Source organism: Aspergillus affinis (genome assembly GCF_023601865.1).
Source record: "Aspergillus affinis strain CMG 70 chromosome Unknown NODE_18_length_386147_cov_86_015627, whole genome shotgun sequence".
In the NCBI taxonomy this organism is placed as follows: Eukaryota; Fungi; Ascomycota; class Eurotiomycetes; order Eurotiales; family Aspergillaceae; genus Aspergillus; species Aspergillus affinis.
This window is the reverse complement of record NW_026515799.1, coordinates 290,316-301,690: the sequence shown is the minus strand read 5'-3', so window position 1 is coordinate 301,690 and position 11,375 is coordinate 290,316. Positions and strand designations below refer to the sequence as shown.

General features: G+C 51.0%; 5 protein-coding genes across 5 annotated transcripts; 2 read left to right on the top strand and 3 right to left on the bottom strand.

Moving 5' to 3' along the window:
• Window positions 1-187: 187 nt before the first annotated feature.
• Window positions 188-1,459, top strand: KD926_003635 (uncharacterized protein; the record flags this gene model as incomplete). Its single annotated transcript, XM_053097649.1, has 2 exons — window positions 188-375; window positions 448-1,459. 2 exons carry the CDS (start codon window positions 188-190, stop codon window positions 1,457-1,459), a joined length of 1,200 nt encoding a protein of 399 aa, XP_052958465.1.
• Window positions 1,460-1,587: 128 nt separating this feature from the next.
• KD926_003634 (putative CorA family metal ion transporter) lies at window positions 1,588-3,727 on the bottom strand (the record flags this gene model as incomplete). Its single annotated transcript, XM_053097648.1, has 4 exons — window positions 1,588-1,690; window positions 1,857-1,909; window positions 1,961-2,034; window positions 2,089-3,727. 4 exons carry the CDS (start codon window positions 3,725-3,727, stop codon window positions 1,588-1,590), a joined length of 1,869 nt encoding a protein of 622 aa, XP_052958464.1.
• Window positions 3,728-4,600: 873 nt separating this feature from the next.
• On the bottom strand, window positions 4,601-5,252 carry KD926_003633 (uncharacterized protein; the record flags this gene model as incomplete). Its single annotated transcript, XM_053097647.1, has 2 exons — window positions 4,601-4,812; window positions 4,862-5,252. 2 exons carry the CDS (start codon window positions 5,250-5,252, stop codon window positions 4,601-4,603), a joined length of 603 nt encoding a protein of 200 aa, XP_052958463.1.
• Window positions 5,253-5,863: 611 nt separating this feature from the next.
• On the top strand, window positions 5,864-9,208 carry KD926_003632 (DNA-directed DNA polymerase gamma MIP1; the record flags this gene model as incomplete). The annotated part of the gene is made up of 1 exon (XM_053097646.1): window positions 5,864-9,208. The coding sequence occupies one exon, from the start codon at window positions 5,864-5,866 to the stop codon at window positions 9,206-9,208; it is 3,345 nt and encodes a 1,114-aa protein (XP_052958462.1).
• Window positions 9,209-9,757: 549 nt separating this feature from the next.
• Window positions 9,758-11,351, bottom strand: KD926_003631 (gluconeogenesis factor YvcK family protein; the record flags this gene model as incomplete). Its single annotated transcript, XM_053097645.1, has 2 exons — window positions 9,758-11,088; window positions 11,150-11,351. 2 exons carry the CDS (start codon window positions 11,349-11,351, stop codon window positions 9,758-9,760), a joined length of 1,533 nt encoding a protein of 510 aa, XP_052958461.1.
• Window positions 11,352-11,375: the final 24 nt, after the last annotated feature.

Here is an 11,375-nt window from a genome sequence, read left to right as displayed (position 1 = left end):
GGCCATTACACAGCAACGATCTTTATCTCAATCGAGTCATATCGCAAATATAATGCTTTATTGATCGGTGTGTATTCAAGTCCTGGGGCTCCAGATATTCAAACTAACAGCACAGGCTTTTGCATATCTCCCCAACCGTCTACTCTCTCTCCTCCCAGCCCAGTCCTTCGAGTCCGCCGCAAACACCATGACATTGCTCAGCGACCTCTGCCTGACCAACAGGCAAATATGCCGGTCTTTCCTCCGTTCTCGTCGACTTCAATCACATCAGATCCGACAATTCAGCCGATCTCAACCGACATTCAGCCAACCCGTCGTCGGCGCCTCTGAAGCCGAAGTCGCAGCTGCTCGAACATACTGCACAAATCTTCTCTCGTACGGATGCCAGACATAATCCTTCCTTGCCTTACGAGAAAAGCAGAACTAACACTCTCCGACTTCCTCCAGAAAATACGACCGACCCTCCTATACCCTCAGCACCTTCATTCCCCGAAATGCGCAAACGCTCTACCTCGCCCTCCGCGCCCTCAACGTCTCCCTCTCGCTCATCCCCGACACCACATCCTCCTACACGATCGGGCTCATGCGTCTCCAATTCTGGCGCGACGCAGTGACCAAAACCCTCTCGGGCGCACCGCCCAAAGAACCCGTCGCGATCCTGCTCGCCTCCGCCATCGCAGACCTGCATGCCCGCACGCAAGGCCGCGCCCGGATCAGCAAAGGCTGGCTGACGCGGCTGATCAACGCGCGCGAACAAACCCTGACCAACGATCCGTACCCGAATATCGCGGCGCTGGAATCCTACGCTGAGAACACCTACTCGACACTCATGTATCTCACGCTGTCTGCTATCCCGATGACCTCGGTCACGGCGGACCATGTCGCCTCGCATGTTGGCAAGGCGGCTGGTATCGCGGCTGTGTTGAGAGGGTTGCCGCTCGTGGCGTTTCCGGGGCCGCAGAGCCAGCATGCGAACTCGGCGGGCGCGAATATGACGGGTGGTGGGACAAAGCAGGGCGCTGTCATGCTGCCGCTGGACATTATGGCGCAGACGGGGGTCAAAGAGGAAGAGGTGTTTAGGCAGGGCGCGGAGGCCCCTGGGTTACGGGATGCCGTGTTTACGGTGGCCACGCGCGCGAGCGACCATTTGATTACGGTGCAGCGGATGCTGAGCAATCTGCGGGCGGGCCAGGATGTCGGGCATGATTTTGAGCATGAGGGGGAGGAAGGACACCAGTATGGTGATGAGACGGGTTATGAGGTTGGCGGTCAAAAGAACGAGACCGCGTTGGATGAGGTGAATCGGGCGTTTGGTGTCTTCATGCCCGCCGTCAGCACGAGGCTGTGGCTGGACCGGCTGGAGAGTTTTGATTTTGATATCTTCCGGCCGGAGCTGCTTGGGTCGGAGTGGAAGCTCCCCTGGAAGGCTTATATGGCTTTTACGCGCAAGACCTTGTAATGCGCTATCTGAGTGGTCGATACCCATATGTATAATTCATGTATAATAAGAAAGAGGCACCCCAGTTCTATGTATAAGTGGTTCTATGTACGGCACTTGTGCTCAAAAACACATAGTAAGCCAAAGTGTCATGATCTTTTGGTGGCCTTCTTCCTCCGCCTCTGCTTCCGTGAACTCGTGATAAGGCGTCGCTGAGCAAGTAAAACGATGTAACGCTTGAGTTTATCACGCCTAGAGCTATGGGTTAGCATGACTTCCGTAAATCAGGGGCAAGGGCAGGTTACATTAGAAACACCGTTGTTGCGAACACAAAAGGGATTGCAATCATCCAAAAGTACCTGTGAATTCAAGGATCAGTATACCTCAGGCCGAGAAAGTAGTTAATGGGTTGACTAACGCATCGCTATGCTTTATTCCAAAGAAGCTCTCAAAATTCATGCCAAAATAGCCCTGGTACGGTTAGTTGAGCCAGATACCGTGAGTAGGGATGAGGCAACCTACCGTTAGGAAAGTCAAAGGGAGATAGAAACAAGTCACAAGTGTCAGTTGCTTCATGCTTTCATTCTGATACGCTCCTAGAAGGCGTAAGTATATGATCCTTCAAAGTCTGGTCAAGAATATAGACTCACCAATAGTATTGAAAATTAGATCGATCATGTTGTCGGCGGCTCGTCTCATTTGGTCGTATTCTTCAACAATCGTAATGCAATGGTCTAGCGCATCTCCCAGGTACGTATGGCACAGGGGAGAAATAGAAATACTTGTGCCGCTCAGATTCTTCAAGTTGGGCACGGCTCCAAAATACCCCCCTGCATCTGCTCCGCCAGGCGTTGATGGCCCCAGATTTTTGAATGCACCAAGGCCTGGGGTGCTGGCAAAATCCGACCTATGGTCTCGGAGGGCATTGATCACCGTCACGATTGGCTGCATCGAGCCCCGCAGAACTCCAATTTCAGAGGTCAGGATGTACAGACTCTTCGATTGGTCGATATCAGGATCCGTCAGAACCTCCAGCTCCAGGTCACCAATTGCGTCTTGATATGCCATGGTCACTGGGATAGCGAGATCGATAATCGCGTCGAGAATTGCCTGTACAATCATGCTGGCATCGCACGACTGGCGCAGCATTGTCTCCGGAGTACTAAGGCGACGGACTATAGGGGCCTCAATATCGTCCGCGCTTGTCTCAAAAAAGGAGGTCACAGTGTTGTCTCCATGCAAAAATATAGACACTTGTTCAAGGGTAACGCCTATTCCCTTGGGAGCCAGAACTGCATGGCGTTCCATGAATGCAATCCTGTCCTCATTCGGCCCCCCTCGATAGCGTTGAATACTCCGAAACGTGCTCTCGGTCTGAGAAATATCATCGGCCTCCGCTAAATTGGATTTACCGGATGAAGGGCGAATGGTAGCACTAGTGCCGCGTCTCTCACGTAACATCTCCTTCTGGGAACTTAGCCCGATAATGTCTTTTAAAGCCGCCAGCACAAGACCATGCCTGGTGGGCTTCTTCGGAGCCGAACCCTTGGTACTCGAAGTCGTACTCCTCTTATCAGTTTTCCATTGCGATTGACCCTTTTCGGATTCATCATCCGAATCGCTGCTTTCCACGTGAAGCTTTATCAGCTTCTGCAGAGTGAGCACGATGTATGCGTGGTCTGAGTACCAGTCCACTTTGGTACGATTTGTTGTGTTGATCAAATCCTCGATTGCCAGCCTATGCAAGCCTTTCTGGTTTCCGAGAGCCCTGATTACATCCCAGCTGAGACCGTTGACGTTGATCCACCTGCACTGAACCCATGGCTCTCGCTCTCTGGCAAGGAACGCGCCCAATGTGTCGTTATCAAGCTCATACTGCCGCATTTCGTGCTGAGAGAAGTCCACAACGATAATTTCGCATCGTCGGTGTAGGTCAGAAGGTATATTACTCATCCAATCGGCATTATACGCTGGAAGTGGCTTGGTCGGATCAATCCCAGGCTCTGTCCCCGGTTGCCAGTTGGGATCGTGAGCCACCGAGTCCGGATGATACGAGCGGGCTGTGTTCGAGCGTCGCGTGCGATTCCTGATCGTGTCCTGGGAGATCCTTCGAGCGGCAGGGGGCAACGTTTCGGGAAATGTCAAATCATCTGCAGAAGGGGGGATACGAGTTGTCGGGGAGACTGCATCCTGCGAAATTGAGCCAGGCTGTGCTTCTATGTCGATGTCATTGTGAGAGCGTGACGACCCCTCCGCAATCCGTAGACGGTCAAGGGGATGCCCATCCATTGTGGCACGTGTGCGTTTGTATACTCGCTGGCAGTCAAAAGGGCCGAATCACCGTAGAACCATCGGTACAAAAGAACTAAAATCACACAATTCTCGGGAAATATTGCAAAACCGTAAGACACGCAATCACCAATTGTTCCTTGTAAACGTTTTGAAGTCGATGATCCACCGGCGCAAAGGGACTGGAAGTACAAGCTTCGGCAGGTGGGACTACCTCATGGCGGGGAGATGACGTTTGCAAACGGCACAACGACCCTTCATCCGCAGATCAAGGGAAGAAAGAATGAGGGAATATGACGATTTCAAAGCCAAATGCAACAAAAGTGTTCATTGCTGTAAATTAGGCCGGGTGAAACAACTAGCGGGTGATTTTAAGGGACACAGAGCTGCAAGTTTAGTTAGGAGTAGATAACGATCTAAACTTGGCGCATCACTAGTGCGGTGGCGATGCAATGATGACGGTGGGTCTTGCCCGAGCTTTAATTACTTGAAGAATTGGCAGAGCTTGATGGGATGGAATGGGCCAGTATCATTCAGTTTGATTTCGAGATGTGAACTATGGGAATTGGAATGCTCCACTGTGTGGTTTGAATAAATGTAGTCATATTTAGACTTGTCTGGGTATGTCCGTTATGGGCCAAAACAAGGTATCTTCCAGGTAGGACATGTCCCATGCACACGCTAATTCCAGGGATTTGAGAGTCGAGCGCTAGCTATGTGGGCAACCGCAGAGCCCTTCAAAATTCGATGAGACAAATAATGGCCAGGAGCGGTCTATTTGTGCAATGCATCGTTCCAACCGTATTAGCGTTCTCAGTGTAGGGGGGGTATCTTGAAAATTATTCCGAAATAGAAAGTTTCGTATCGTCGTTATCAAGGGTTCTGCCCTTGGGGTGAAGTTCTTTTTCTTGTCGCAAGTTTGAACTGCAGTGGCACAAGATTTCTTCGCGCGCCCGGGACATCGTTCCGAGAGAGAGGCTTTCGACAGATAGGACAAGTGCCTCGGGGAGTTTTGCCGGAAGTATCGGCTCGTTCTTCGCCGGATTTCAACGCGGTCATGATGCATTTATGGCAAAAGAGGTGTCCTACTAAAAGTTAGCAGCACTTTAAGACTGTGTTTCCTGTAAAACATACCACATGCTGTGGTGGTGGCATCAACAGGCGTATCCAAGCACACTCGACATTCAGCCTTCTTCAAGATAGACCGACCCCTTTCGTGCTCGGACCCTTTCTGCGCCTTGATTGCATCTTCTTGTTGCTTTGCCAGAGTTTTCGAAAGTGATGACGGCCCTGATGATTCAGTCAGGTCTATTGACGTGGTCGGTTCCGTCTCTCCATCACGTTCCTCCAAGTCAGACTCTAGAGACGGGTTTGCTGCGCTCGAGCGACTTAGCCGGCGGCGTTTTCTTCCGTGGGAGGCGGGCACGGAGGGGTCAGCCGGAGAGGAGCCTTCGGGTTCTTGCGAAAACGGATAGAACTCGTAGGGATCGGAGGAAAATAAGGAATCATGATCATGCGGATTCATGATGTGGAGGCGAAAAAGATAGACCGAGGGAAACGAGATGTGGCAGCGGGCGAGGTACAGAGATGCAGGGAAATGCAGATCAGTCTATTGTAGCCGACCCTGAGAAATACCCAGCAGTAGTGGCATGCTGAGGAGGAAATCTTCACGTTCTGGCGGGTCAGTGACTTCGAAGTCCAGCGATGAGGGAGGTAAAAGCGAGTGGTGCCTAAGGAAGCAGGCCGAACACTTATCGCAACACATCACCTGATGATAGCGATGAGATGCTCCTATCTGGGCAGGCGGTGACGATTACCCGGAAGATCATTAATTCCGGATCCGCCGCACGGCAGATACCGCGATAGGAAGGCATCCTTGCTGAGGCCCTCGCAGTAGCTTTGTCAATCCCTCGATATCACAGTTGCCGGTTACAGAGCTCACCTTAATACCATGGGATGAATCAAATTGGTGGCAATTATTACTGCACAACATAATGCTGTGGAGTCACTCCTGTGTACCTTATTCAAGGAGCGTGATTCATTCTTGCTCGCAGAAATTGCGCTCGCCACTCATTGCCCGGCCGCGGTCTTTTCTAGTACTAGCAAGGTATTATGCGACCCAACACGATGCGCAAAATGACCAGAGAGAATCACGACCGAGTTCCTTGTCAGGTAATTCCCCTTCTTCGATTTAATGACCTGCAGTCTATCGCAGATGCTGATTTTGTAGTCCCCGCGACGGCTAGATTCAACGAAATCGGAGTCCAACAACTGAGCGATCACGTCTTCGCCCAAGTCTTCCCCAATAAAGGAGCTTCTCCAAACCCAGACCTTGTTGCACTGTCGAAGGACCACCTTGCGCGACATGATCTACTCGGAAAATCCCAAGAGGCCGCAGAGCCAGTTGCATTTGACATGCCGAAACTCCAGGGCCAGACATTGGATGAGCATTTTTACAAGCTGGGAATGGATGCGTCGGAACCCTACTTGACCTACGCGAAAAGCTACGCCACCATAAATTCCCCGGAAAAGCCACGCCAGTGGGTTAAACGCAGCGGTTGGACGAAATACAATAGTGATGGATCGTCGGAGCCGGTGGATGCGCCAAATGAGTCGATATTGACGTTTGACACGGAAGTGATGTACAAGGAACACTCGTTTGCTGTTATGGCATGCGCTGTTAGTCCTACGGCTTGGTATGCCTGGCTATCGCCTTGGCTTTTGGGGGAATCGGAGAAGGAAGTGCAGCTAATACCGTTGGGGGACCCGTCGCAACCACGTATCGTCATTGGGCATAATATTGGGTATGATCGTGCGCGTGTGTTGGAGGAATACGACATGAAGCAGACGCGCAACTTCTTCGTTGACACAATGTCGCTTCATGTCGCTGTAAATGGCATGTGTTCACAACAGCGGCCTACCTGGATGCGGCACAAGAAGAATAAGGATATACGAGAAAAGATGGCCGACGAAAGCAATTCGGCTGAACTTGCGGCTTTAATCGAAAGCAAATCTCTAAGCGACGAGGAGGAGGAATTGTGGGTGGGCAGAAGCTCTGTGAACTCCCTTCGAGACGTCGCTAAGTTTCATTGTGATGTTACGATTGACAAAGCGCAGCGTGACTACTTCGGCGAGCTCGGCAGAGAAGAAATCTTGGGAAAACTAGAAGAACTTCTTGATTACTGTGCTGCTGATGTGGCTATCACTCATCGCGTGTACAAAAAAGTTTTCCCAAACTTCCTCAGGGTTTGCCCTCATCCCGTTAGCTTTGGTGCTCTCAGGCATTTGTCCTCCGTCATCTTACCAGTCAATGAGACTTGGGACGAATACCTCACAAATGCCGAATCGACCTACCACCAACGTCTGGAAGATGTGCAACGAAGACTAGTCGAGCTGTGTGATGAAGCTCTGAAAGTCAAGGACCAACCAGATATTTACATGAAGGATCCCTGGCTACGGCAACTCGACTGGTCCGGGCAGGAAATCAAAATGGCCAAGGGCAAAAAGAAGGGCGACCCTCCGCGACCGGTTGCCAGGCAGAAGAAGCCCGGGATGCCTAAATGGTATAAGGATCTTTTTCCCACGAGCACGGCGGATATCAATTTAACCGTACGGACGCGGATTGCGCCCATCCTTCTCAAATTGTCATACAGCGGACATCCGCTGACCTGGTCTGACAAATACGGCTGGACATTCAAGGTTCCTCGCGAACAAATCAAGAACTTTGAAAACCAGCCAGTCGTGCGCTGCATGATGGCGGAAGAGAAAAATGCCGAGTTGAAGAACGACTGGAAACACGCCTACTTTAAGCTTCCACATAAGGATGGACCACAAGCCCGCTGCGTCAATCCCTTGGCTAAGGGGTATTCGGGTTATTTTGAGCGCGGACTACTCACTTCGCAGTATGCCCTTGCGAAGGAAGCTCTGGACATGAATGCCTCATGCTCCTACTGGATCAGCGCTCGTGATCGGATCATGAGTCAGATAGTGGTCTACGAGGATGAAGTCCAAAATTCGGTTACGAACAACGATACCGGGAACAGAGTAGGGTTTATTATACCGCAAATCATTCCCATGGGAACTATCACCCGACGAGCCGTGGAAAACACCTGGCTTACAGCAAGCAATGCTAAAGAGAATCGGGTGGGGTCTGAGCTCAAGGCTATGATTAAAGCACCTCCTGGACATGTCTTCGTAGGAGCCGATGTCGATTCTCAAGAACTGTGGATTGCCAGTCTCATTGGCGACGCCCAATTCCAAATCCATGGTGGCAACGCAATTGGCTTCATGACCCTGGAAGGGTCCAAGGCAGCTGGAACTGACATGCATTCACGCACTGCCAAGATTTTAGGCATTTCTCGCAACGATGCCAAGGTCTTCAACTACGGGCGTATCTATGGCGCCGGCGTTAAGTTCGCCGCCACATTGCTACGTCAATTCAACCCGTCAATGTCCGAAAAGGAAACCCAGGAGGTTGCAAGCAATCTCTACAAAGCGACTAAGGGTACCCGTACCACTCGCCGTCTTCTGAGTCCAAATCCTTTCTGGCGAGGCGGTACCGAATCATTTGTATTCAACAAACTTGAAGAATTTGCCGAACAGGAACGACCCAAAACGCCGGCTCTGGGCGCCGGAATCACCGAGGCCTTGATGCGCCGTTTCATCAACAAAGGCAGTTTCATGACATCTCGCATTAACTGGGCGATTCAGTCCTCCGGTGTCGATTATCTTCACCTTTTGATCGTGGCTATGGACTATTTGATTCGACTTTACAACATCCAAGCCCGCCTAGCGATCACAGTCCATGATGAAATCCGGTACCTAGTCAAGGATGAAGACAAATATCGTGCGGCCTTGGCTTTACAAGTCGCGAATGTCTGGACCCGCGCCATGTTTTCACAAGAAGTTGGCATCAATGATCTTCCCCAGTCCTGTGCCTACTTCTCAGCAGTCGATATTGACCACGTGCTTCGCAAAGAAGTGGACATGGATTGCATTACTCCATCTCATCAGCAGAAAATTCCTCACGGCGAAACCCTGGATATCGTTCAACTTCTGGATAAGAACCAGGCTGCCTTCCTTGATCCCTCCACCACTCCACTCTCGCCGCCATCTCCTGAAAAGTATCCCTACACGCCACGAAAATCCGTCATGTCCTCACTGCAAACCTCCGACGATCCCGCATTTATCAAAGCACAAATCACCAAGGACGATAACGAATTCCGTGATATCATCAAGGAAGTCTCAAAAGCCAAACTCGCCGCGAAAAAAGCCAGCACTGAATCCGCAACTGCACCCAGAGGCGGCCGCCGCGCCATATCATCCACCACCCCGTCCGCCGAGCCTCAAAAGGCTGTGCTCGTTGACATCGGCTCTGGCCTCTACCATGACTTCCGAGCCGTCCCGGAAGGGAGCAGGTCTCCTCAGTCCGTTGGTCTCAATCGTCAAAATTGGAAGCCCAGGTCATCTGCAAGGGCTTGATAAACCAGACGGGGCCGTCTTTCCATCATTCTTTTCTTTTTCTTGCCTCCTATCTTCTCTTTGACGCCCCTTTTAGAATGACTAAATTTGTATATATAGGATCTTTAACTGTGACCATGGACCTTTTGTATTCAGTCACTCGATATCTTCTCATCTTCTGTATTATTTAATAGCGGTTTTTCGAATGCATTGGGATGGCGTCGCGTGAGCAGTTGCGGGGACATGATTTATCTTCCTTCTTATCTATGTACTTGTTTTATTTATGTTCATGTACCGTTACTTGGACTTTGTACGAGTGGCATGTTGAAGTGTGATGTTATAATCAATATAAAATGAAAATAGAACTTCTTTAATAGCTTCTAGTTAGTTTCCGACGTAGGTTTCCGGACGTATACCGATCCCGGGCCAGTTTTATGGTTCTCGCTTCGCTACAACACACTAGTTACATAAAGACATAAATAAGACCACCTATATTTATTGTGCTCGCGATATATAATCCACCCTGCAGGTATATGAAGAAAGAAAGAAATAAATAAATAAATAACCAAATCATTCGCGTCTTTTCCGCCCTGGATCTAATGTATTCCGCCGACTCAATCCGTTCCCATCACCGCCACGCAGCATCGCGTCGCCTTTCTTTCCTAGAACAACTTCCAGGGCTTGCACAAGCGCCGTAGAATCGTATTTCATACCTACCGGAACCTCTGAGCCATCGGCACCGATTGTAACGATCTTCCGACCGTAGAGACGGAGCGTTTCGATGCCCATGTCCGCTAGGCGGTCGCGGTCGACGCGAGGGGTTCCAGGGCCGTCGAGGTGCAGGATATGCGTGACGTACGAGGAGTATGGGAGATTAGGATCAAGAGAAGAAGATGGGTGCCGCTGGTGGTCCGATAGACGGAGGGTCGTTCGGCCACGGCTTTCTTCACCGGCGCGAGTGATCGCCTCGACGAACTCTACTGCTGTGAAGGGCTCGGAAGGCGGGCCTGTTTCGCGATCTAGGGATCCGTTTAGGATAAGAATCTTATGGCGTGCGGGGCTTGCGACGATTGCTTGTCCGACTCCTCGGAGGATCAGGGAGGGGATGATGGATGTGTATAACGAGCCGATACTGTATGTTATTGCCTGCGCATCGCGCAGGGCTTCGAGCACGCGCGGATTGGCCGGAGGTCGGATCTCCTGACCGTAGGGATTGATGTACCAGATGCGGGTAATGCGTGAGGGAAGATCTTCGTTCTCCGACTTAGAAAATTGTATGTTCTTGTTGCGTAGAGTGGGCAAGGACCCGGGCAGGTGGTCATCCTCGTAGGAGATTGCGTCAGAGACATCGGGCGGCTCAATATCTTCAGCTCCATCGGCGAGTAGTAAACTGGGCCGTCGAGACCCAGGTCGAGGTTGCAGAGCGGTAGCCTCACTGGGGTGTGAAATACTATTCTGGCCGACGATAACCGTGCCGTCATCCAGAGAAGCGGAGATGTGGTGCGAGAAATTGGAGTTGATCGCAGGAATCACACGAACAACGTCCGAAGGGACTCCACAGATACTCCCTAGAAGATAGATTGCGCTCTCAAAACTTCCACTAAAAAGGCGAGCACCGGTCAAGAACAAGTTGCCAACACTGGCAGAAGTGAAGTCAAAAGTGGATGATGGCGGTCTGGCGCGTTTGAGGATCTCCAAGTTCAGAAGATTGAAAAATGAGCGGACCAGCTCCTTCTTTGCGGGAGTGATCGATCTCCAGAGACTGGAGGTCCCATCGACGATCGACTGCCATTCGGCAAGAGCTGCCCCAGCATCTGGCGGGAGGCGATGATTGAAGATGGTCTTGATTGCGGCCCGTTCAGAGTTTGGCGGGCAGTCGGGAATGAGCCGGACCAAACGACCTGGAATTCTTGTGAGATGGAGAATCAAAGCATGACGATTTGATTTTTCGAGAGGACTTACTTCGGACATCGCCAATCCCAGGACCGCCAAAGATTCGGATCAGCTCCGAGGATGAGCCTCCATTATCGCTGATGGGGATGATGTAGCTGAGCAGACAGCTCTTACTATCGCGCACGCTGCTGAAAACATCGACCAGATTATTAGCAGCACTTCCTCCTGAGAAAACCACCAGGCCTCTATTGGGGGTGGTTGTTGAGGTCATGTTTGATGGAGACCCCAGATGATG